Source organism: Orbicella franksi, chromosome 10 (genome assembly GCF_964199315.1).
Source record: "Orbicella franksi chromosome 10, jaOrbFran1.1, whole genome shotgun sequence".
Classification (NCBI taxonomy): domain Eukaryota; kingdom Metazoa; phylum Cnidaria; class Anthozoa; order Scleractinia; family Merulinidae; genus Orbicella; species Orbicella franksi.
This window is the reverse complement of record NC_138154.1, coordinates 3,749,609-3,776,415: the sequence shown is the minus strand read 5'-3', so window position 1 is coordinate 3,776,415 and position 26,807 is coordinate 3,749,609. Positions and strand designations below refer to the sequence as shown.

The window sequence follows — 26,807 nt, the reverse complement described above, 5'->3', positions numbered from 1 at the left end:
CCGTATAAAATTCTTCCTTTCTCTTTACGTTCTAAATGGAAAAACCAGCTAAAAAGCAATAAAAACAGCACTGAGCGTATGTTAGATGCTACAAACATGTCTGCAATCAATGTTTGCAGGCTGGCTCCAAAATTACTTCAACACCATCCAGGCAACGGAAATGTCATACGCTATAATCTAAAATTGTTCACAATAATATTTTCAGCCTGAAAGCGGTTGAAAGATGAGAATATTCACCCTAGGCCAGAAAAAACAATATTCTTCAAAAAAAAAGACAAAACAATATTCTTATGAAAAAAAAGAGTGTAGTGGGGACGGCGGGATGTAAGCATAATTTTAAGCATAAATTCATTTTCTCTTGCTTATGCTAATGCTTATGTCGCTGCTAGGTCCAGTGGGGACATGGTTGGCATAAGCATAAGCGAAAGACTTTCAGCCAATCAGCGAGCACTTTATCCTTTGGTCCCCACTGGACATAACAGCAACATAAGTGTTACTCGCTCACCGATAGAGCTTCAAAGCAAGATCTCAACGGTGTCTCGAGTGGGAAACAGCGAACTATAAATCCACAAAACAGTCAACACTTTCGACCATGTGTTTTCTTGTTTATTACGCTTATACCGCAAGGGCTTATGGGAGTTACAACTCTAGGGGGATTATGGGTCACGACCCTCACATAAGCATAAAGCTAAGCACAAGACGAACACTTGTGTTTATGTCGTAGCCGTCTCCACTAGCGCATAATAAGCCTCTTGTGCTTATGTTTAAGGTTGTACAGCTCTACAAATACCGATCCTCTGAAATTAGCAATGAAATTTGACAAATGCTAGGAAATCCCACAGGTAGTTAATCTCGGAATAACGACCCTCTGAAAGAAGCGACCACAAATGTAACTTGGGTATGGGTAATAACTGCAGAGAATACAAACAAGAGACTATGATCTAGATACAAAGTACTATTCTGGCTTGATATAAATTCTTTTCTGCAAGCTTTGTCCCATTCCTTGCTGAATGACTTGAAATTTTCTATTAAGCAAAAAATAAATAAATTAGTTCCTACTTACTTGCATCTGTGGATTGTACAAACACACAACACATGAGCTTTGATTTAAGACCTCAGTATATTTTGGTGAACTAGCTGACTGACAGCGTAATGAAAAAGTAGTCATCAAACTCAGCGTCCTTAGCGCCTGCATGCCAGCAGGTTTAAGGGTCAATAAGTAAGAAAACTTCGCAACGGATCGAAAGAATCTCGTGATTTACAAGCTTTTCTCGTGTTCTCCCAACATCCCGCGTGGTTTATTGCACCAGTAAACCCATAGAAAGAGTGGTCTATTACTTAAATAGAAACACGAGTGGAAGTTTGGGAGAACGAGAAATGCTGTGGGAACACGAGCCGCATAAACCAGGGTTTATTTATTTTTTCTGGTAATCAACAACCATATCTCTTACATCGAAATTAGTAACCTAATTAAGAACCTACTTAGCCTAAATTTCCAATAACTACCCCAAACTGACACAAGAACCTATTTTGCCAGAATTCAAAGAATGTAGGCTCTTAGACGGGGTTTTACGGCATTCTAGCCGATCACAAGGTAGATATTCTCTGTTTACCCACGGTATCAATTCACATCAGACCTGCTGTTAATCGTCCATCGAGCCGTGCTTACTTAACTAATCAAATTATCTAATGAAAATAAATTAATTATCTGTACAGAATTATACAAAAAAACTATCAAAAAACTGTCCCACATAATTATCAGCTATCGAGAAGCACAAAGCAAGGGCGAAGACAATCTAACGTACCTTGTGTTACTGACCTAAGCGCCTGAAAACGTGCGTGAGCGCGTGACGATTGGTTTTGGTTTTCCTTCTGATTGGTTGAGAGAGTGGTTCGAGGTTTCTGCACCAATCACTAAGCCAAGTAATGCAACACCTAGAAATATCCAAATTATTTTAAACTTACATAATGATATTTACTGTTATTAATTATTATTCTTTTATTGCCTTTACACTTACATATCCCAAATCCAGTCTCTTCAGCTTTGATGTTTTTTATGCCAGTTTGCGTCATTCAGCTACAGAATTAGAATATCAGTAACAGAAAATTGAAAGTGAAAGGTCAAACTCTGGGTAGTTGTGGGTATTAAGTTCCTGATGTAGAGTGTATTTTTCAACGACGTTCTCTCAGATCACACCAAGGAATGTACTACACTTGATCGAGTCTTCTTCTACTCTGGATACGCATTATTCAAGATGACTGAGTGACGTGATTACAGAGTGAAGTGGCACGATTACAGGTTTGTTTTACCTAGTTAGTTCATGCGCATTTTGTAATGCAAGTCGACGACCGTATTCTAGAGACAGTTTCACTATTTTCGAATGATCTCAGCGCTAGCGAAAATCGCTTATTCTTTCAAGCCAACGGGATGAACGAAGATCGAAAACCATTAAATGTAGTTTGTAAAATTGTGTGTTCATCACTGAAAAACGGCAACCTTCTCAAACTATAGGATGAGGAAAATGTTCACTAGGCACTGTTAGCTGATACAGGATTTGGCATATCGTGTTTCGGCTTTTCCGATTCTGTAAAATGGGCTGATGCAATCTTTTCGTCTTACGAGAACTGAAATAGCAATGTTTTCGACGAATCACGGACATAATAACGTCTGATGTATGTGATCCGCGGGTATTTGTCTTCTTATTTACCGGTTACCTTACTCCCGTTTGTGGGATTCAAACAACGACTTCCCAGCATGCTGATGAGTTCACTTTATTTCCCCTTTAACTAGTGAATTACCGAGTCTCTTCTTGCAAGACTCGTCAAAATACAGGTTTATCGATGATTTAGTTGTTTTTCTTAAAATTGACCGTTGAGCCTTAGCGCTAATTCGCCGAAAAACTTGCCAGACACCAAACGAATGTCGGTAGAAGAGGAACTCACCGCCGACAATTTAGTGAGAGCTATATCTTTACAGGCTCAACGCTATGATGCAACTCTCGATACTATAGGCATTCCAGTAAGAAGGAGTTTTTCGTGAGGTGTCGATGATAGATCACTTTGTTCACAAGCAGACAGAACAAGGAGTTGGCCTATATATGGACAATTTGCATTGTGTGCAGTGTCCAGACAGTGTCCTGTTAGCTGTCGTTTGCGTAGGTGCACCAGTGTTAATTATTCAACAAGATAAAATAAGTATAAAGTTTGGTTTGAAACAACGCTTTTAATGATGTCCTTGGTATTTTTGTTACATTATTGTAGCTACTAACCGAGTTAATCATTAAGTGCAAGAAGTCATGATATCAATTAGGTAACTGTGAGAATAGTTATTTAATTGTTGTTTTAATTTTAACATAGTTTCCAGTGTTCTTGTCGGCATCTGTCTCGTCTCCCTAAACTAGCTAGTATTAACCAAATAGAGTAAACGTAGGGATATGTTTTATATCAGTACTATATTATTTGAAAGGGGCTATGAGCTTTAATTAGGAACAGGCTGTAGAAATAGTCATTCGACAGTGAAATTGTTTTGACAATATTGACATGCAGCAAAGTATGAATAATATTTTGCGTCAAAACGGCTAGCGAAGCAGACCTGGAAGTCAAATTACCTTTCGAATTAATTTATTTTCAACTGCATTATCTGATAACGTTATTCACCTGGTGTTTAAAAAGATCTACTTCTTTGAATTCCTGTAAACATCACATTACAATTAGACGGTTGGGAAGCAGCCAAGCCTTTTTGACGTCTGAGGCGAGCTTTGAATCAGTGCCTGGATACGCAAAGGCGCAGAATTTGTTGCTATGGAAGACGTCTCTTGGGTAGCTGGCGGCACCTTTTGGTCCTTCATTATGCAAGAATGGATTTCTGGGAAACTGCGACTATAGAGACTGCAAGTTTCGCATGAAATTTAACCAAATGTGAAGTAATGAAGCTTTAGAAGATTTCTGTTTAACGTTTTACCCCATACTTCACTATGCCTACATTTACATCCTTGCTGAAAGGAAATTAGAGTAATTCGTATTGTTGAGAGTTTTCTTATTTTGGAGGAGGGGCGCGCAAACGGGGCAAAGCTTTATATAGCATTGGCGCCTCCAAAAGTTGGAAGATTATTGGTCTGATTCTGCAGTAGGTAATCTCACTGGTTGATAGTAAACAGAAAGTCAGTTAGTCCAAGAAGGAGTTTGGTCATTGAAGACCAGTTGAAGAGCACCAGGGGGGGGGGGGGGCAGTTAAAGTTGGTTTTCAAAGTACTTACGGAGTTGAGTAATAAGCTCATACAGTTTAGTATCTTGCAGAAGTAAAAGAGTTGCAGTAGTTAATCTTTGATGTTAGCTGAAGTTGATGTATGTACAACGGTTTTGGAGGTTTCATTTACGAACACCCTCCCTATAGAGCGCCAGTTAGAAAAGGAAACTTAGTTTATTTCTCTTAAAGTTTTCCCTGTAGAGATTTTTCAGTATGGGTACTGTTAAAATAAGGCGTATTTTTGGTTGACAATTTTTGGATTAAGGCCGTCACCATGGCAACATCTCATCTAATGTCAGGCAGATAAATCCTCATTTTTGCTTTAATTCCTTAATATTTATACTTTCCTTTGGTGAAATTACTTTATACTTTGCCACATCATGGAAATGATATTGCCTGACATTTTGAATTGGCAAAAAGTCAAGGTTGTTCTGATGGTTTTTCCAATATTCTGTAATTTGTCATTCTTCTAAATATGTTAGATTAGCTCTGACAGATTTTAGCAAAAATAGGGTATTTTATAGGAGTTGTGTGTGGTTTCAACTGAGCCAAATTTAAAAAAAAAATCACCGAAGGAAACGCGGAAAAATTCATTGTCAGTTTTGCTTTTTGTGCTCATGCTGACGTCATAGAATATCGAAAAACATCGACGTTTTCCCTTGAGCGCGCACAGATTACTTGAGGTTTCGTCCTCAGCGTGCGTGCGATTGTAAAACTATAGGGAGCCACCTCAAGATATGTTGCATAGTCAGAAAAAGGAAGATTGACACTTTGCGGTAATATGGGGGCCATGGACATAGAATCATCAAGTGAGAAAGCGATGTCTTTTACTGTCAACAAACAGGCGACTGTGAGGAGAGAAAATTGGATAATTAAGTACGTTTTACATTTGCTTTCGCTGTCAGAAAATATAGAAATCCAACGTAGATATTAGTTTTGGCTCGTTTTGCATTTCTAAGTTACAGGTTACTGTTCCAGTTCATTGACCGTAACAGACACCTGCTAGTTTCTTGTAGGATCATAACTGTAATAAGCGTTGAACTGTAATTGCTACCTACGATAGTCTTTTGTTAAACTATTATCTACCTGTATTGTTTTGAAAGTTATTAATGTTGTAAACGTTGAATTCCGTTATAGCCAATCGAGCTTTCTGAAATGTGTTAGGTAATGTTTAGTTAAGAATTTTTAATAGCTTTACGTAATCCTTTAGAATTGTGTTTTCGGCTTAAATAGTCGTGCCTTGTAAAATATTCTTTGGTTACATTCTGGTTGCATTCCGGTTATGTTCCGGTTGCATTCTGGTTGTGTTCTTGGATTAAAACGACATCGTTGGACCTAAGTTCTGAGTGCTGCTGACGTCTCTGAAGATAATTCCCTGTAACAGATCCGGTACTGATCCCCGCAGCAAGAGAGTTTCCCCAGGTTTTTACAGAAGTGCTTTCCCAGGCCAAAAACCTACTATCACACAACCATAAATAATGCTTTAATCGTGTTTATGTCCGATCTTGAGTGACAAGACGGCAAAAATACCAGCAGATGATCGTGAGACATCAATAAATCAAAAGCTGAAGCCCAGGTTTCCATTGCAGACTAATTCAATGTTATTAGGACAGGACGTTTCATGGAACAACGTAATTCATATGTCAATATATAGGTAAAAAAAAAATGCGTATAATCAAAGTGGCTATGAGCCACTTAACTTGGAAAATGGATACCCTGTAAACAGTGACAATTTTGATGCCACTGACTTGGGGTTTTAATCCGTACGTTGAGTTAAAGTTAAAGCCCACTGGCATTGTTAAGAAATAGTGCAAAACGCAACGGTCAGAGAATACACGAGGAGATGTTAATCATTCATGAAGTTGTCGGTCCGAGAGACCAAGTTATCCTTGTCCGAGAGACCGAGACAATTATAAAGAAAGTACCGCTTCTTTTCCGGTCACCAAACCAAGTAATAATTCTAATTTTCATTCCTCTCAATTTTTTCGTTCTTTATTTTCCCAGCCAGTATCAGTCATTTTTTTTCTCTCTTTGTAACCTTTTGTCATCTTGGAAATTAAAAAAAAATGCGTTCAGCATAGAGTCGCTATACCACAAGGACAGCACCGCGTCTTGCCCGCTCAACAAAGTTAACACATCGCTCTAATTCTCCTCAATTCTCTTGACTGTTGATCGTCTAAAACATTTAATCACGGCTTGAATCATTCGAAAATTCATGCAGCTCGTCAATTTTAATTTGTGACTTTCAATGTCTTCTTTTTCGGCAATCGAGTGTGGTTAAACCTGTATCAGCGGGCACTTTCGGGAAATGAGCTATTTATATGATTACGTACAGGCAGTACCTATTTATAAAGACGGTCGTGCGAAATGTTTCAAATGTCTAACAGCAAGTGAAGGAGCAAAGGAGTGAAATCGCTTCACCAGTATAACTTGGACAATAATACTTTCCAAGTTAAAAACGTACGTGCGAAAATTTCTTCACTGTTGAACATTTCTGCAGTAAGATATTGAGTTCTTGCGTCAGAAATTCAAAAAAATAACTAATTTGACACGGCGCAAGCGACTGTAAAAGGGCCTTAGACGGCTATGTTCGAAATCCAGGGTGAAACTCCTATATGAAAAGGTCGGGAATGCTCGTCGTCTCGGGTACAAATCAAGGATTCTGGTCTCACTTTAGGTGTTGACGACGAAACGTCACCATTTTGAGTTGTCTAAGTAACCTTTAGAGTGCACTCGAAGAAATAATAAATAAAAGAAACGCTCTCATTTAATGCATCAGTCAATTCCAGCAGTGCCCATCCCCCTCCACCCCCCCCCCCCCGGGCTAACCTCCGGGCATTAGCATTTTTTTAAAAAATGGGCAAATTCCCTAGGGTGGGGACACATAAGCTGTCTAAATGCCCCGGGGAGGGGACGAAAACAGAGAGCAAATGCCCAGCCCCCAGGATCGTCGCCTTACAACAGCTCTGCAGTTTTTTTTATTAATCAGTGAATAAAACATTCAACTGTTTAGTCTTTTAATGCAACGGTAAGACTTCAAGGACAACAGTAGATGTTAGTTGATTTTGATTATATTTATTTCTTTATATTTTGTTTTCAACAGTTTTGAAGATCTGTCTTGAAGATCGTATCATTTGAATTCGCAAACCACTTTCATGAATTTAAAAAGATGCTAGACTAGTTTTGAATGCGAAATGCGAAATAGTGGTGTTCACGTCAGTGATAGTTCACCTTGTCCCTTATATTTATATGCTTACAAGTGATTAAGAAATATCTAAAATTGAGAAAACATACCTTTAAAAACATCTACAAGTTTCTCTAGTCCTTGACGGACAAGCCATTGTTTGACAAACGCCTCGTCTTTCCCGATGAACTCATCCATGGCACTTTCGAAAACACGTGTGTCAAATGCCCGAGGGTCGCCCCGGGGTACGCAAATGCCCAGCCTCCGGGCCGCGATAAAATTGTGAATGCCCCACCCCCGGGACTGACAACGGGAGCAAATGCCCGGCGGTTGCCCGGGGGGGGGGGATGGGTACTGCTGAAATTGACTGATGCAGAATTCCTGTGTTTTAAGGTTGATTTCTGCTGTTCTCTGTCGGGTTTACAAGTGCGCCCGGGATCCTTTATTGAACAGTGGCTAGTAATCGAACCCATTCCGTTTTAAGTGGTATCTTTTAGGGATGTGATGAAGCTCGAGCAACTCCCATATTAGTCTCCTTTAGGAGTTAAATTCAAATTTTCCGACGAGCATCCCTGACCTTTTCATATGGGAGTTCTCCCCCCCCCCCCCCGGGGTTTCAAATGTCTAACAGGAAGTGACTCGGTGAAGATGTGAAGAAGGGAAATCACTTTACCACTACAACTTGGAGAATAAAAGTTAAAAATGATATGTTCTTCTTGTGGCGAAACATCTAATTTCTCATGCTTCTTTTTAAAAGACCCTAATTTTGTTTTTCCACACTATATTGAAAAATTGTTAACAGTAAATATAATAAGTATGTGCTCTACTCCAGCCCCCTCCCCCTCCCCCCTCCCCCTTCCCCTCCCCCTCCCCCTACAAAAAAGCATGCAATTTGCAGGATTTAAAACGTATTCTATTTTAATAGATGAGTTATCAACTATGATCGGTTTGTAAAAGCGGCCATGGCACATAACCAAATTTTACCCCAATACACGGTTTGTCTCTGTTTTGGTAAGCTTTGAGCGAACGAAACTCGTCTAAATGCTGAAAAAAAATTCTGAAAAACACAAATTCTATTTACTTTTGGTCTAGCAAAGGTGAGGGCGCAAGGAAAAAAGCCACAGGCCTCCTATTTTGTCTAGCCCTAATGACCATAGTACAAAGTGTCAGGAAATGAGACAATTCATCAACTCTCTGGCTCAGTTATTAAAGGAAACTGCGCGCTGTATATTCATACTACTAGCGTAACTAACTCTTTTCTGAGTAGAGTTCTTTCTATTTTTTGACGATACTCGCTGAGTTGAAAACCTCGTCCTGGAACTCTTTTGTTGGCTGTGCTCCCTTGTCTGAGATTAGGAAGGTAGCTGTCTCAAAACCGAGCCTTCAAATTAGACATTCGTGTTCTAAGCGTAAAAAGATCTTAATGGAAACCCTCTGTGAAACATCAATGTCAACATGTCTCATTACCTGTTTACTGATGATATAATTTTCAGTTGCTCTCTTTGACAATGGCACACGAAAACAAACACTATTGTGCTGTATTATACTTTATCCCATACCTGGAAGAAAAAGAGTTAATGAAGCCATGAATTTCCATTTATCGTTTTAGTGTCTGTGTAACCATTAAGGACATTCATTGGGCACCAAACGCTTCAGGCGATGTCTTCACAGGGAAAGGTATTTAACTCTTTATGTCTTAAATAATTCGCTAACTCGGTAGCTCGTGTACAAAGAAGCTGTATCACCGGGTACCGGGTCTCTCCACCCAGGTTTAAAAATGGGCACTGGCGAATTTAATGCTGCAGGTAACCCTGCGATGGAGCAGGAGGGGAGTAGAAATGTTCTTAGTCGCTTCATGCTACAGAAATCGGGGATAAGCGCCGGCCTGATGGGCCACGTGACTCGAATGCAGCCCGTGTTTTTATCACCGGGCACACAATTTATTTCATCATTTACTTATTTTTCATCAAATTGAAGGAAACCCCGTAAAGAAGTTTTGTAGGATAGGAGTAGGCATTTTTCGCTTTCTTCGTTTTAAAACTGAATTTCTCTTCTCTCCTACATGGGCCAAACTTTGAGGCCGGGAACCCACCAAAATCGTTTCACTTATAATTCCAGTTACCTTGCTCACAATTTTGCATGATTTATTTCAGGAGTCAGAATCATCGAGCTCTTCCCAGGAATCCAGTGGAGGAGAATTTCAAGAAAATAGTGAAGCACACTCATCATCGGGAAGATTACAAGTTACTTTCCTGGCATCAGAATGGAGATCAAGTAAAGGAGGACTTTCCACTTTAAACAGAGAGTTAGCAATAAACGTTGCAAAAAGTCCTGAGGTACAGGTCACCTTCTTTGTTCCACAATGCAATGAAGATGACAAGAAAGCAGCTCTTGGCCACAAGATTAATCTTGTTCAAGCAAACAGGCTGGTTGGTATGGATGAGTTAATATGGCTCAACTTTCCACCAAGTGATTTACAAATTGACATAGTTGTTGGTCATGGTGTCAAGCTCGGTCCTCAAGCACAAGTTATACGACAGTCACACCAATGTAAATGGGTTCAGGTTGTCCATATTGCCCCTGAGGAACTTGGGATGTATAAGACATATTCGAATCCAGTATCAGTGAATGAAAAAAAGCATGAAATGGAAGTCGCACTTTGTAAAATGGCTGACTTAGCTGTTACTGTTGGACCCAAATTAAGTGAGACTTTTCGCGCTTACCTTCGTGGCTGCAGGAAAGATAAAATGGTAGTTGAATTTACTCCTGGAATTTTGGCTGAGTTTTCCGAAGTCCACCAGGTTGTTGATGAAAGGAAAAACTTCCGAGTTCTGGTTTTTGGGCGTGGCGATGAAGAAGATTTCGAATTGAAAGGATTTGACATTGCAGCCAAAGCTGTTGCTACCTTAGATGGCACACATCTTACTTTTGTTGGTGCACCAGATGGAAAGCAAGACGAGGTTAAAACTCGTTTGGTCAAGTGTGGCATCCCTGCTCAACGCCTAACTGTCAGAAGCTTTTTACAAAACCGGGAGAGTTTGAAGAACTTACTTTGCGAAGTGGATCTTGCAATCATGCCTTCGAGAACGGAGGGCTTTGGTTTGACAGGTCTTGAAGCCTTGTCAGCTGGTCTGCCAATTCTTGTCAGCAGAAACTCGGGATTTGGAGAAGCGTTGAGAAAGGTACTATATGGCTCATATTTTGTAATTAATTCAGAAGATCCCGACGTATGGGCAAAAGCCATCAAGGATGTCCAGGACAAAGACAGGTTTGACCGTCTTCAGGAGTCTGAGGGATTACGTGCGTCATACGTGAAGAAGTACAGTTGGGAAAGTCAAACTAAATCTCTCATTAGTAAGATGTTCAGCATTACCCAAGGTATGAATATTTTCAGTATCAGCTTTGTTTTCTTAGTTACTGACGGGTTGTCAGACAGAGTGATAATAGAATATTTACTAATTAATACAACAGAACACTTTTTGCAAGTCAATATATGAAAGATCATATATTTGAACTGCGGAGAAAGATATGAAGACATGAAGGATTATCGCAGTTATATACACACCTTAAGCAGCAGTTCAAAGATATGATCTTTCATATATTCACCTGCATTCTTCACCATCTACGGGTATATTACAAACTTAGAACGTGATCAGCTCCCAGTTGGCTTTTTGGCTCCGTTGGTAGAGCACTGCACCGGTATCGCAGAGGTCATGGGTTTGAATCCCGTTCAAGCCTGAATTTCATTTGTTACATTTCACAGCTTAATTTGTGTATATCACTGCAATGATCTCTAGAACTCATTTTCCTAGTAATTTAACCCATCTGGTTGGTGGCTTGCAATTCTGTGAAAGCAGAGCTGTATACCTGTTTGTTATTTTGGTTATAATAGTAAAGTAGCAAACACCCTTCATTACTGGCATTTGATGCTCAGCATTTTATCGAAAAAAAAAAAGTACCTAGAAGAGCTTTTGAGAAATTATCTTTTACATAAAAGGTTACATGAAAGCTATCAATGCATGGTCGAGGTAATTGTAAGCTGTCATGTTTTGTCTTGGTAGGTTCTCCTGTAGCTAGTCCGAGCTCGACAAGAACAGTACCGACTCAACAAACGGACGTCACAACTGAGCGTCTTCCAGGTACCATACCTACTAAGCAAACAATTTGCAAACAGCTGTTCAGCCGTCGCCAACTGGTATAATGACTCGAGGATTCAGATATGTCAAAAACGTTGCAAATTTTCACATTTCCAAAAAAATACAAGTTTCAAGACCCGTTCATAATGAAGGGCATTTTCAACTCAAATTACAGGAACTCGAAAGTTATAATTTTATAAGTCATGGGATAAATTTTTAACTCGAAAATTTAGTAGAGTGAAAACCAACAAGCCCCCACCAGTATTTGTCAACTGATTGTTATTACTAACAATCACTTAATCCGATGTTTCAGCTGGGCTCGTTTTCGACAAACATCGGCTCTTGCGCCATGGCTATAAAAATCCGTCCCGAAAAACGTTCAGCTCTCATTTAGTAGTAGAATGAAAGAATTCGATTCAGCTCGAAAAAAGGTTTATATTTTAGTGTTTTAAAGCTAAAGTGGACCTCACTCTTTTAACGGAACCACACTGAGTGAAGACTTTTTTTTCGATATATTTGTGTTCAAATTCTAATCATAATTAACTATGGTTTGTTCTGGTTAGCTTTTAGTTAAATGATGTCATCCCTAAGAGTAGTTCGTGAATCCAATCTATTTTGTGGTCATACCAACTGTAGTTAGTTCTGATTAGCTTTCGCATGCCGTCAGATGTAAAAGTACCGCGCACATGTAGTTTATCACAGCCTTATTTTGGTGATCTGTGAAATGCAAACATGGCTGACCAGAGAAGGTTATATAGTAAATGGTTTGAACCCAGGAGTATCAGTAGTTCGTATAGTGTGATCGTCCGGGTGAGGGTAGTTCTGAAAAGAACTGTTGATAGTGAGTGACGTTTCGATAACCTGAGCGGAAGTTATCTTCATAGTCAAATAAATAGTGTTTATCAGTCGATGATGTTATAAGCCTGGTCCGTTGAAAGTGATTGGTCAGTTTAGCCATGATGGTATTGGCTGAAAGACTCGTGTAAAGTTTGTCATCAGTCATTGGTCGGTTTCGATTTGTCTATTGTTAGTCTAATTAAGTCAGTCTGTTAGAAGTCTGTTGGTCGGTTTCGTTTAGGTCGTGGATAAGTCGTTTGAAAGGCGCGGGAGCTGTTGACATCTTTTAAGAGGCGTTTGTTCTAAGTTAGTGTACCAGCTTTAGTAGAGTCAGTCGTTGAAAGTAGTTTGTACTGTAGACTGAGCATTGAACAGAGTCCCAGTCGATGTTGCGGTTTGTTAGTTGATGATGTACAGCAGCGTGATTGTTGACATCACCATTTCTGGTGGCTCGTTTCTGTTCAGTCAGTCTCGTGTTGAGGTTTCTGCCAGTCTCAACAATGTGGGAAGCCTGGCAGTCGGAGCATTTGTTCTTCGCTGGTCAGTAAGTGTCGTAACGTAGTTGTAGGTTTGTGGGCTTCACGGATGTTGTGGGGCTGTAGGATCCGTGATATAGTTTCAGAAGTGCCCCAAATGTAAGGTGTAGTAACAGGTGTTGGGTTCCTGTTCGTTGCGTCAGCTTCAGTTAGTCGGCAAATGTTTTGTCTAATAAAGTCAGCGTTGTAGTTGTTTCTGTGAAAAACACGTTCAAGGCATCTGGTTTCGTCACGTAAGCTGTCCAGTGTGTCACAAACTATTCGCGCTCGTCTCGTCAAAGTCTTTATAGTCGTGACTTTGTGTGAAGCCGGGTTGTAAGATGATTCGTTAACTAATCTGTCAGTATGCGTCGGTTTTCAGATTGAGTGTCAACTGAGGTGTTGATGGAGTGTCGATCGAGTATCGATCGAGGGTCCATCGAAGGTCCATCGAGGGTATCGATCGACACTCGACCGCGGATGCCTTCAGTACACATAAGTTTTAACATAACAGTTAACCAGAGATGTCGGCAAACAATATCCGAAGATGAGGTAACTTTTCGCTCCGTTATTTCCGACCGACCGTAGTATTTTTCTATTTATATGCATAGTCAATTACTGTGTACGTCCAACATACCAGTAAACATATCAAGCTACACAAATTTGCATATTTCGTACTAGTAAATCGTGGAAAATCCTTCGACAAGATCTTGAAAAAAGGTTCAGGCAGCATAGTTCAGTTAAATGAATACATTTCTGCTTGACTGTTATTTCTGTTATTTTGAAAAGTCCATTTTACGTACGCTAATAACCTGGGAGTTCTCGACTTATTAGTTTGCGTTTCGGTTGACTGACAAGCGTGTTCGTATTTCAGCACGGCAATCTCTGTCGGTAGCTATAGAGTCGAATCTAAATCGTTTGTTTAACTTTCCTTATATATTTATCAATGCTTTGTTCATTCTAAGTTTTTGATTGAGATATATATTTCGTTCCTCAAAGACGAATCTCAAAGAACAAAACAATTCTGTATACGGAATGGCCTTTGAAAAACACGGCCGGATTACGACCTCCGGCGTGCGTATTGCTGTGTATAAAATTCACAGATACATAGCTAGTTCACCAGTTTGAAGCCTCGACAATCTTAATCGCCTCGTTGTAAAACGTTGAGTTTCGCTTACTATTCGTTTAGAAAAGTCTCTATTTCGAGTACAGAAAACGCGATGCGTTCAATTTGGTCTGGACTCTGGAAGTTATGTAAGAAAACTCTCAGTACTCTAGTAGAAGTTCATTTGTGAGTTTCTCAAACAATGCTTAATCGTAACCAAAACCTGTTTTTGATAGTTTCTTATTGTTTCTGCTTGTTTGGCGAGTTAACAAAAGTTTTTGAAAAGAAAGTCTGACGCGAAAAAGTAGCTCATTTGCATAGTGCAGCGCGTGCACTTTCAAGCCCGAGTCGGTGTTTTCAATAGGCCACGTTCGATATATCAATATTCTAACATCGATCTGAGGCTTTCGGGTCAAAATTGAAATTTTTTAAAGTTTCCTTTGTCTTTCAATTTCCAAAAGAGACTTGGATACATAGAAAGCACCACCAAACATAGAAGTTTGTCCTGAAAGCCTTGGAGCCATGTTGAAATATCGATATCGCGAACTTGGCCTATTGACAACAAATCTTGACAAAGATTTCTTTCGTTATCTTTTGTGCTGACGTGCTGCAACAATTTTCACCAACGCCAAAAGGTTGCTAACGTCATGTGTCTTGTTTCTTCGACATAGCGAAATTTTACACTGCGAAAATAAAATAGACAAGGAGTTTTGATAACTCAACCAACAAAATCTAAATCGTTATTCGAGTTAATTGAAGAAAGCGTCATCGTAACTTTGCTGATTATCTCTGCTGTATTCACATATTTTCAGCTAAGCTTTTAATATGTTCTCAAAAATTTATGAACCTTAAGCAAATTTAAAAACTAGAGATATTGTGTGAGTTCTATGTACGTTTTCGCACGAAAGTGCGGAAGTCCAATTTGTCATGTTTACTGACTGTATAAAACACGCATCGGGGGGCGCTCTTATTCATAAATAACAGACAATTTATTGGATTTTTACCCAAACAAAACTGGGCAGTATGTACAGATGTAAACTTATTGAGCCTTGATGAAACATCAAGCGTTGCTTACACTTTGGGCGAAACTCAGACTTGCAATTATTTTTTTTTTCTTTTTGGTCGCGATAAACTCTGGCGAAATCCTCCCAAGAGTGAGGCAAGAGGAGGGGAACTTTGGAGTCCTGAAACGCTGCTTTATCCAAATATATCCAACCATTTTTTGCTGTGTTATGGAAAAGCTGTTAATCTTCAACATATGTGAGATTTAGATTGGAGTAATGTGGGGCTCTTGTAAAAGAAGCGGCAGAACACAACTTGGTCAGTGAAATAAAGCGGGACACCTAAATTCGACACCGTCTTACTCCACCCCAACTGGAGCAGCTTACGACGGAAACACTTAAGCAAAACTCCAACAGACATAAATGTACTGAGTTGCGGGCCAAAAGCATGAAAAGTTTCGAGAATTTCGGGAGCCATTTTCCCCGCGCTTCATCCGTGAAAATCCTCGCAACATGTACGCGCGTGTGCCGCACGCAATTGCGCAATTTGTTCCAAAAATAGCACAAAATTGTCCCAAATCATAGGGACAGCCTCAATAGTAGAAATGGCGCGCGCTTACGGTCTCCGTCCCCGATTATGGCTCCTGATAAAAACAATTCTATCACGTACTTTGAACGTAATAATGATGACATGTGGTCATCGAAACGTTTTAATACTGCTCTTTTTTGTTTCAAGATGTTTTGCAAAGCCTTATTTTATTAGAAGAATCAACACTTTGGTTAACTTTTAATGGGAGGCGTGGTGACTTCTTGGTTAGTGCGCTGGACTCTAAATCGAGAGGTCCAGGTTGGAGTCCTGGCCAGGGTCACTCCGTTGTGTTCTTGGGCAAGGCACTTTACTCTCACAAGTGCCTCTCTCCACCCAGGTTTATAAATGGGTACCGGCAAATTTAATGCAGGGGGTAACTCTGCGATGGAATAGCATCCCATCCAGGGGGGAGAGGAAATACTCTTAGTCGCTCCATGCTACAGAAACTAGGATAAGTTCTGGCCTGATGGGTCTCTAGGCTGATATGCAGACTTTACCATTTTTACCCTAACTTTTCATGCTGGGTTAGCTTTAACCGGATTTCCAACAACCCGGCCCAGATGTTAACAGCCTCTTCGTGATGACTGTTTCCTTTCCATTTCTAATCTTTAACAACAGAGGCTCTCAAATTGTTAACAGCAATATTATACCTAAAGTGACTATGTAAAGAGAGAAAAAGCAAATCAGACATTCGAAAAAATGTTTCAACAACAATTATTTTGTGAAAAATGTATCTATAAGGTTTTTAGCTTTATGTCGATTGTAGTCGTAAAACAACTGTTACCGACTAACGTACCTGACTCTTCCAGTGTTACGACAACCACAGACCGCGTTCGTACTGAACAAGAACGAAACCTGACAAAACTTCAACGCAATAAAGACAAAATTCGACCGAAAACTGACGATAACTGGGTCAGGAATATTTCTTCCCGTCCATTAGACGAAACCGAGATTCACGTGCTGTCCTATGGACTAAAACACTCAGTGACGCCTAAACGGATATCGACCGAGTCTATTGTATCTAGTGTTGAGGCGGTTCTGTCTCGTCAGCGAGACTTATCAGAATCTGCCAAGGATAACATCAGAAGCGGAATTCCTTCCACGGTACAATCAGCCTCTCTACCTAACAATAACTTGACAAAAGACGAACAACAAGTACTGAAACGACTGAAAAACGACAACAACATTGTTATACTACCAGCCGACAAAGGACGTGTCACTGTTGTTATGGACAAGACTGACTACTTTGACAAAATGGACGCACTTGTTAACGACAAACAAACTTACGAAGAACTTAAACGCGACCCGACGCCAGCACTCCGACGTAAACTTAATAGTAAAATACTTACGCTTAAAAAGACTGACGCCATTGACACTCAACGCTACTATCGACTGAGGTGCTCAGTACCACAACCACCGAAACTTTACGGACTACCGAAACTGCGCTAACCTGGTATACCGATGCGACCTATAGTGTCATTCTGTGGGTCCCCTACGTATCAACTGGCTGAGTACTTGACGGCCATACTGCAACCCCTTACTGACAAATCAAGACGCAAACTACAATTTACGGAGATCTTTATTGACCCTATTAAGACAGTACAGATACCTGACGACGACAAACTTATGTCTTTTGATGTCACTGCTCACCAGTATTCCACTTCAATTGGCATTACAGTGTACCGAGAACGCTATACAACAATCCACTGTTAAACTACCGTTACCGACAGAAGACATCATGGACTTACTGAACCTTTGCCTTACTTCGACTTACTTTCAGTACAACGGTAAACACTACAAACAGTTGCGTGAAACAGCCATGGGGTCGCCTGTTTCTGTTGTTGTCGTAGAAATTGTGATGCAACACGTGGAGGAACGCTCCCTTGCAACTTGCCGACAATCTATACCTTTTTGGTTACGGTACGTTGACGACACTTTTACCGCCGTTCACAAAGACGAAATTGACGCTTTTCACGACCACCTAAACGAGCAGAACGCCGACATCCAGTTTACTAAAGAAACCGAAGAAAATGGAAAACTTCCTTTTCTAGACTGTTTGGTAAGCCGCGGCAACAACGAACTGCAAACGACAGTGTACAGAAAACCGACGCATACCGACAGCCAGTGCTTGACGAATCATCCTACAACCCGACTTCACACAAAGCCACGACTGTAAAGAATTAAACGAGAAGAGCGCACTAGTTTGTGACACAGCGGACAGCTTACGTGACGAAAAAAGATACCTTGAACGTGTTTTTCACAAAAACAACTACAACGCTGACTTTATTAGACGAAACATTTACCGACCTACTGAAGCTGACGCAACGAACAGGAACCCAACACCTGTTACTACAGTGACTATACCTCACATTAAGGGCACTTCTAAGACCATCTCACGGATCCTACACCCCTACAACATCCGTGTAGCCCACAAACCTACAACTACGTTACGACACTTACTGACCAACGTGAAAGACAGGGACGAACCCAACAACAGACAGCGAGCAGTTTACAAGATCAAATGCTTCGACTGCCAAGCCTCCTACACTGGTGAGACTGGCAGAAACCTTAACACGAGACTGGCTGAACAGAAACGAGCCACGAGAAATGGTGATGCCAACAACCACATTGCTGTACATCATCAACTGACAAACCACAACACTGACTGGGACTCTGCTCAGTGCTTAACCTACAGTGCTAACTATTTTCAATGACTGACTCTGGAAAGCTGGTACACTACTACTAACCAGACCAAACGCCTCGTAACAGATGTCAACAACTACCAGCGCCTTACAAACGACTTATGCACAACGGAAACCGATTAACAGACTTCTAACAGACTGACTTAATTTTGACTAGCAATAGCCGGACCAAAAACCGACCAATTTGACCAACAATAGACGGATCGAAACCGACCAATGATTGATGACAAACTTTACACGAGTCTTTCAGCCAATGCCATCATGGCTAAACTGTCCAATCACGTTCAGCGGAACAGACTTATAACATCATCGACTGACAAAAACTATTCACTTGACTCTGAAGATGACTTCCCCTCAGGTTGTCGAAACGACAATCACCAAAAACAGTTCTTTTCAGAACTACCCTCACCCGGATGATCACACTATACGAACTAGTAATTAATTCTGATAAATGAAAGTTTTAGATTTAGGTAATTTATATTTTTTAATATCGATCGTGGATTAAATTTTACAACTTCCTGTAATGTTTATGATTTCTTTTAAGGTACAGTACCCATCGAAATCAAAATAGACAGTGTTACATTTCAAAAGGCAAAAAGCAGGGATCCTGTGCAACAAGAGGAAGCCAAGTGGGTTATAATGAAGGAGATGACAAACTATTTTATTAAGACACATGCAGATCGCGTCCCGGTTGCCAACTACTCTCTTTGCCTTCACCACTATTTGAATGGCGTTCTCGACGTAATTGTAAAAGAAGCAATCGAGGGAAGTTTACTGATAACAGTGGAGTGCAGGACTCTGGAAATTCTCGAACGTGTGTGGGAAGACTACTGTTCTGGTCACTTGAATGTAGAAGCCGAGGAGCGCCTTTTGACAGATGATATCAAGAGACGGTTTGAAGTGGAATCCGTTCAGCTGGAAACAACTATTTTGGAAAAAGATTACTTGGCTTGCAAACTGTTCCTAATGGACATGTCAAGTGAGTCAACAATCTGCAGCTTTATTTCCTGGTTTCCTTGAGTGTTGATATTGAACATTCCACAATCTATAGCTTACGATATATTCAGTATGATATTCCGTTTTATTATATTGAGAAGAGTGTTTTACCGGGAACTAAACCACTCGTAGATTCCATACGCCACTTCATCCGGCACCCGAGTGGTGTATTTTCCGTATGTCACCTTTGTGAGTGTCGTATCGTTCAATGACCTCACGATTCCCGCCTTTTGCTTTTGTTGAATTGGTTTCTCCATATAATAAAAAGAACATTACACGTTGGCTCGAAGATGTGAATTTTATGTTCTTGCCACTCGAACATAAAATTCATATCTTCTCGCCACCGTGTAATATCCTCTATGTATTTTTTTTCCTCGTTGGTTACAGGGCCTACAATATCAATAACACTTGGTTGGGGTTACACGAGGACATAACTAAGCTTACTGAAATTCTCAAAAAGAACCTTTTCCCTGCCCATTTAATTGCAAAAGTGGTTAACCGTTACATCACTGGGACCTATAGCAATCATTGTCCTCGGGGCTACCCCCGTACCACTTCGCCCACGTTTTACTTTAAGCTGCCGTACATAGGTCATTTTTCTGTCATCACTCAGAAAAAGATTCGACACTTAATCAAGCGCTATTGTAATGATTTAGACATCAAATTAGTTTTTTCTTCCTTTAAGATCGGTAACCTTTTTGGTGTGAAAGACCCTATCCCCGGCGGGCTTCGTTCGCGTGTGGTTTATAAGTTTACATGTGCGGGCTGTAATGCCTGTTATGTCGGCGAAACCACCCGACATTTTTCGACACGCGTACGTGAGCACTTAGCCGTTGATAAGCCCTCTCACATTTTCAAACATCTTCAGAATTCTGAACGTTGTCGCTCATTGTGTTCAATAGACTGCTTTCATATTTTAGATCACGCCACTACCAGCTTTCAACTCAAGATAAAAGAGGGTATCCATATTCAAAAAGAACTACCTTGCCTCAATCAGCAATTACACCATGTAAATCTACAATTATCCTTTTAATTTACACATTTCCACGTTCTGTTGTTACTATTTGTCTTAATTAGCATTTTTGTCTACTTATTATTCAACTTGCTTTGTAAATCATTCAACTGAAGATGCCAGAAGTTCTGTCGAAACATGTCTTGTAAACTTAAAAAGCTGGTCGTTTTCCTTAAGATATTTACGTGTCTGCTGTTATCTAGACCTTTTATCAATTAATTTTTTCGTCGTTTATTTGTTAAATCCTCCGCTCTAATGCCCCTTTAGGAAATGGCAGATCAAACTTTAAAAACATAACTACAACTCTCAGTTTATTGTTGGTCTTAAAAATATTGGGTCAAAACGAAGTAGTCCTAAAATGAAAGTCAATTTCTGTCTCTTACATACTTAAAATAATTAAATTCTCTTCTATTTTTTTCGTTCCATCGCAAACCGATAAAGATCTAAGTTGTTCGATCAAACCTTCTGATTTAGTGTTTTTACAAATTGTTTTCCGAAACAAATGTGTAACATTTTAATAATTCAGTTCTTATTTTCACTAGCCAAGTTGACTACTGAAATTCTGTAGATGAATTGTTTTGTTAACTGCAAATTGTAGCGATAAATTGTATTTTTTAATTTTGAAAACTACAATTTGTCACTCCAGAAGGCTTCCCCATGATGACTTGTATTAATACAGGTTTTAAGTCATTGCTTATGCCAGAAAAATATGCATTAAAAGAATTTGCCTTTAACATGTTGGTTTAAAATTAACTATCTGTTTAACTCCCTTCTATATTTTTTTTTACTATCACCAATATTGTCAACGAGCTAATTTTTGTAATATTCTTTCTGAGATATTATACCTGCATATAAAACAAGAAACATAATATCACAAAAATACTAATGCAATTACGTTTTTCAACGAATTCTTAGAAGCGAACCAGGACTCGTCATTGAAGGAAGATGAACCACTGCCGCAAGACCATGCTGACCAAGCTGCTGATGAAACTCAGACTCAAACAGCTGAACAAGCTGAACCAATGACGGTGCACTTTGCAGTAAATTGTAAGTTACAATCTTTTTCAAGTAGTCACGAATATCAACAGAACATAAGCCAATGATCAAATGCTTTTTATGTGCCCTGAGGTCCGGGACAAATTTGAAGCATACAATCGAGAAGAAAGCTACAGATATTTTTAAGTTTTAAGTTTTAAGGTGTGCCTACTTGTTAAACTAATACATTAGTCTAGTACGGAAGCGCTAATCCCGTTTTTTGTATCTTATTTCGAGTAAATGTGTGTTAAAATACTTGACAAACGTATCCATACGACAACGAGCATAATGCAGAAATCGTGTCCAGATGTCTACAAAGGTGAGAATTAACAATTACCACACACAAACATTGTCTAGATAATGATAACGACAATAAATGAAACAAGGGGTATATACCGGTACCGTCGAAAACATACGTTTTTTTGTGAAACCGCATGTCTATAAATAAAGGAGGCATACCCGGCGTAAATCTTAGGAGAAACTAAGATAAGCTAGTGTTTTTTTATCAGTTTCTTGTGATTTAACACCACCAATACTGTACATCTTTTGTTGTCTCAGAACTCATCCATAAAACAGGGGTGGGGGAAGCCTCTTATTCGAAGGGAGGCGCTTATCTTAAAGTTTGGCCTATAGGAGGGGCGCTCGTTTGAAGGGAGCCCCTAAGTCGAGGATTTATGGTAAAACCCTTGCATTGATTGAAAACGGAAGGGAAAAAACGTCAATCGTAAATTTAGTCTTTTCCACTCGCTTCGTTAACATTCCTCTTTGAAATTTTTGAAGACATGGGGAACGTTACAAACACAGAAACAGAAGGAGAAGAAACTCAACAACAACTGTCTAAAGAAGAAACAAGTGATGTTACCGTTGATGAAATACCTGAGTATCTTCAGCATCTAAAGCTAATTCATGACTCGACGCCAACAGAAGGAAATGAGAATAGTTTACGGTTAGCTGTGAGGTGTAACAGTCTAGAAGGACTTGAACGCCTGTGGGAAGACTATCGTTCTGGTCGCCTGAATGAAATAGCTGAGAAATACCTCGTGACAGATGAAATTAAGAGGAGATTTCATGTGGAGTCTGTAAATTTAGCCACAACTATTCTGGAAGAAGATTACTTGGCATGCAAAGAGTTTCTGTCGAGCAAACCAAGTAAGTCGAAAATAACATTTGTTTAAGGTGTGAGATAAGTATGTTTCTACATTTCTATTCAGTCAAAACTAAACCGATAGGTTTTGAGATGTCTTTTATTTAGGAAGCTGGCTATGTCAAGTTAACAATGATTGTGTGGCTTTGTCACAAGATGTTGTGTAGGTGTAATTTATCTCACGACAATAATTATTTTCGCAGAAGAAGAGATTTGCTTAACAATTTAACTATAAAATACTGCAATAATATGGAAAAACTTAAAACCATTTAGGTTTAAAATCAAAGACGACGTTTCGACGTTCGTGAGTGAGTGAATAAAATGGGTACAAATTTAAATATAAACAAAGATTTCCCAAGAGACACGAATGCAAAGAAAACAATAATAAAAATTCTAAAAAAAGAATGCTAAAAATATGTAATATCAAATATAACTCAATTCGTGCCAGACTTTTTTCGTGACTCTTTGCGTGCAAATATTTTATTTCATATATTTTAAGCAGTTTTTTCTTTACATTTCTTTCTTTGCATTCGCGTCCCCTAGGAATTCTTAGTTTATATTTAAATTTGTACTCAGTTTATTCACTCAGTTGACTTGATAATGGCGTTAAGCGAAAATTAAAACGTCGTCTTTGATTTTAAACCAAAATAGTTTGAAGTTTTTCCATATTATAACAGCGTTTTGTAGTTAAATTGTTAGACAATCATCTTATTTTGAGAACTACAGAGGTCAACAGTGTGATGTACCGTTTTATAATGACGACCAACCAGTAGCACCCACAACAAAAAATAAACAGTTGCAGTAATTACAGGGCACAGACCCGGTGTTTACAGAATTTTTATGTCGCTCAGGTATATCTGTGGTTTTTCTTCAAACGTACAAATAGCATTGCTTCTTTCTTTCGCTAATTTGTTAGACAGCAATGTTAGTTCACCCATAAAGGCTTCTGGGGAAAGTTCAACTCAAACTTCTGCGGAAACTCAGACCCTGATTGCTGTCAAACGTAGAGCTCTGACTTTGGACGAAATACAGATTCAACCTGCTGAGGAATGCGAGGGTCAGATGGTTGACGAAAGTGAGATCTTAGTTTCAGGGAATACTGGCATTCCATCTACGAACGAAACTCGTACTTTGACAGTGGAAGGCACAGAGGCTCAAGTTACTGCAGAAACTCAGATTCCATCGGCTGAGAAAACTAGGACGAGGACTGGAGAAGCGACAGAAACTGGAGCTACTGGCGTGAGCAAGATTCCGTCTGTAGATAAAACTCAGACCCAGGCTACTACTGAAAGTACGAACCTTGCTAGAGACGAAACTCGGATTCACCCTCCCGAAGAAACCTACCCCCGTACAAAGACTGCTGAATACAAGTACACCCTGGCTACAGAAGATTTTGACATCGAATTTCCCGAGACATACGAAACTAAAACTACGGAAGAAAGTAAGCCCTCAATTTTTAATGTTAGAGATATTTCTTTTCATTATATTAAGTAAAAATACCATTATTATCGACCTTGTTATCAGCGTCAAAGGAATCGTTTTCCCCTCATTTTTTAGTGTGCGTTCAATAACACGTACACGAATTCAAAAAGTGGTTGCGTTCTTCGCTGCCATCTTAGGGCACCTTTCAGATAACGGATTCGAAAGGTAATTTTGGTGAATTTCGATCCATTTTGGTGTTTGTTTCTTAAGGTTTGATTAATGTCGTCGTAATCACGATAAACGGCAGCGAGAAGTGCAATCCTTAGTTAAGTTTGGAACTTCGGGGTTCGCGATTTTTTGAAATGCCCGGTAAGTAGCCGAAGGTAGTTTTGTCTACCATGTCTACCCCCGTAGTTTAAGTTTCAATAGCGAAAATATATCAGACAATCAATACATTGCCGGTTTTTATCAACTTGCCTCGACCCCACTAAATATTCTCCGTTGTGAGATATAATGAAAAAAGATCTCTCATGCTTAATATATTACGTAACTATCATAGCATATAATATAATAAACTCAGTCTTTGCGCAACATAAAAACACCACAGTCAATATTGTGAAAGAAATTTAACTTGGACACACTGGATGGCCATTTTCCAAATAGGAAAGGGAAAATTTCCAGGCTTTTGACAACCTGGAATAATAGTGACAGAAAACAAATAAGATAACTTTTACTTGAAAACTTTTTATTTATTCCTCTTTCTTTAATTAATTAATTAATTAAAAAAATCTTCAACGATCTTGAAGCTTTGGTCAGTTGCTCTCCAGTCGCAACACAGCCAACATTGTAACTTTGATATCACTGGATTTAGAATAAAAGGATTACATTCAATAAACCTAACACGATTCCTGACAGAAAACAAGTGAAAGTATGAAAAGTACTCTTATACCAAGAGACGATCATAGTCTCTTGCTCATAGTCTCTTCACTTTCTTAATCCTGTAATAATAATCATCATCATCATCATCAAGACAATAATGATGATGATGATAATAATAATAATAATAATAACAATAATAAAACAATAATAATTTTGAGTCATTCAAGTAAACCATTAATATAGATATTGTTTGATAACTTCAAACTATGTTTCAATGTTGCGATTTCTCTCGTATTAATTTCAGATGTGACAAAAGGCTCGACACGTCCAGGTAATAATTCTCAGGCGCTGTCTTTTCAGTCTGTTACTCTGGTTCCTATAGAAGATGAGATTCCCTTTGCTCTGAAAATGCTTGACGATGCTGCACTTGAGCAGCAGATCGCAGGTGATTTACTTTACTGTAACCAAAAACTATTTAATTATTTGACGTCAAACTTAAGATTTTATGTAGTGGGGCGCTCGGTAACAAGTTGCGAGAGGTGACAGGAATCAAATCTTTATTGCCTGATTCCGTCCTGTGACTTGTACCGCTGTCTCATCGGTTGGCATGTGTGAGCATTCGGGACGACTGAACCTGGTGGATTGAACTTCTTTACAGGACACCAACCCAAACACGTTCACGCAAATCCCACGAATGAATAGCAAAGCACTTGATACAACGAGCACGACACACGGCCCTTAAAAATTTACGCCAAAACAGGAACTTCAGTGGAGGGCCTCAACAAGGTTAAAAGACAAACCCAAACATGACCACCTACTGAAGCTACTGTTAAAACTGGCTAGAGACACTAGGAAAAACAAACAATAAAAGTAAGTACAGGGAAAGATATGTGTGGGCTAACCTTGAGCCGCCGGTAATCACAAGATCGATCCTAGGGGAACTAAAACAAAAATTAAGAAACTCAAATTCAGCCTCACAGCACAGCTATCACGTCATAGATATCAAGGGCAAATAATCTTATTGCCTTAGTAGAATTCTGACTAAATTTCCTTCAAATAACAATTTCCAAATTTTTTTCCCATTTAACTTTACGCTTTGGCAAATTTACGTGGATTAAATTATAATTTGAAACTAACAGCTGTGCATTCGCGCTTGTCGGTTTTGTCGAGTCACAGTGTATGTCGTTTTTTCAGTTTTCTCGGGAATTGAGTTATCTGCAGTAATCTTTCTAAATCGTCTTCCGAATCTTCGGGAAAAAACGAGAAAAAGGTGAAATTTTGTAGGCGACCTCAAGCCATTCGATACTAAATTAAGTAATGGCTGATAGCTCAGCCAATCATGTTGCAGCATTTGCTTAAGTTTACAGATAGAAGTCTTCTAAGAGTAAACTGATGAGCGCACATACACAGCTGCAGATTTGAAATGACAAGAGGCCGTGCTCGATTTCGCCAAAGCTTGAAGTTTATTATAAATGTTTGGAAATAATTTTTTGAAGGACATTTATTTAGAATTTTCAGCCTTGCGGTCCGTGCTCGCAATGTAATTCCATCATCCTAAAATATCAGTATGTTAGTGGAACTGATCTTCAAAATTCGGAGAATGAAAGTTTTATAAGATAGTACCTTCTTAGGAAATGTTGCTAAAAAATTTACTGTAAAGCAAGGGTCCTGGGCGGCCTTGATATATTGTAGAAGCGAGTAGAATTTTTGGGTGCATTCATTTTTATAACCCCGACTATTCTTTTAATTGAACCTCTAGTCCCAATTCCAAGAATGAACAGGATGTATTCTATGCATTTTGCTTCAGCGAGCAGAATAAACTGAATACTTCGAAATAATCACGTCACTTCGCGTCAGGTCGCAAACAAAACACGTTGTTGCACAAACAACTACACTCCAGGAGTAAGAGGTATTCCTTCTCTTTTCCTTGTGCGGTAAAATAAAAGAATTCTTAACAAAATGCAACTTTAAAAACGTTTGGTGGTTAGGTGCGCTTTCTTGCAT

The 26,807-nt window shown here is 39.3% G+C and overlaps 1 protein-coding gene across 1 annotated transcript in view; it reads left to right on the top strand.

Moving 5' to 3' along the window:
• Positions 1–1,792: 1,792 nt before the first annotated feature.
• Positions 1,793–26,807, top strand: part of LOC145500948 (uncharacterized) — a 36,753-nt gene continuing 11,738 nt past the window's right edge. The window contains exons 1-9 of the mRNA XM_081480517.1: positions 1,793–2,299; positions 9,040–9,107; positions 9,584–10,808; positions 11,492–11,569; positions 18,860–19,294; positions 21,239–21,370; positions 22,139–22,507; positions 23,419–23,943; positions 25,108–25,248. Of these exons, the coding sequence (XP_081336643.1) occupies positions 9,090–9,107; positions 9,584–10,808; positions 11,492–11,569; positions 18,860–19,294; positions 21,239–21,370; positions 22,139–22,507; positions 23,419–23,943; positions 25,108–25,248 (2,923 nt within the window). The 5' untranslated portion in view covers positions 1,793–2,299; positions 9,040–9,089. The remainder of the gene's footprint in view (positions 2,300–9,039; positions 9,108–9,583; positions 10,809–11,491; positions 11,570–18,859; positions 19,295–21,238; positions 21,371–22,138; positions 22,508–23,418; positions 23,944–25,107; positions 25,249–26,807) is intronic.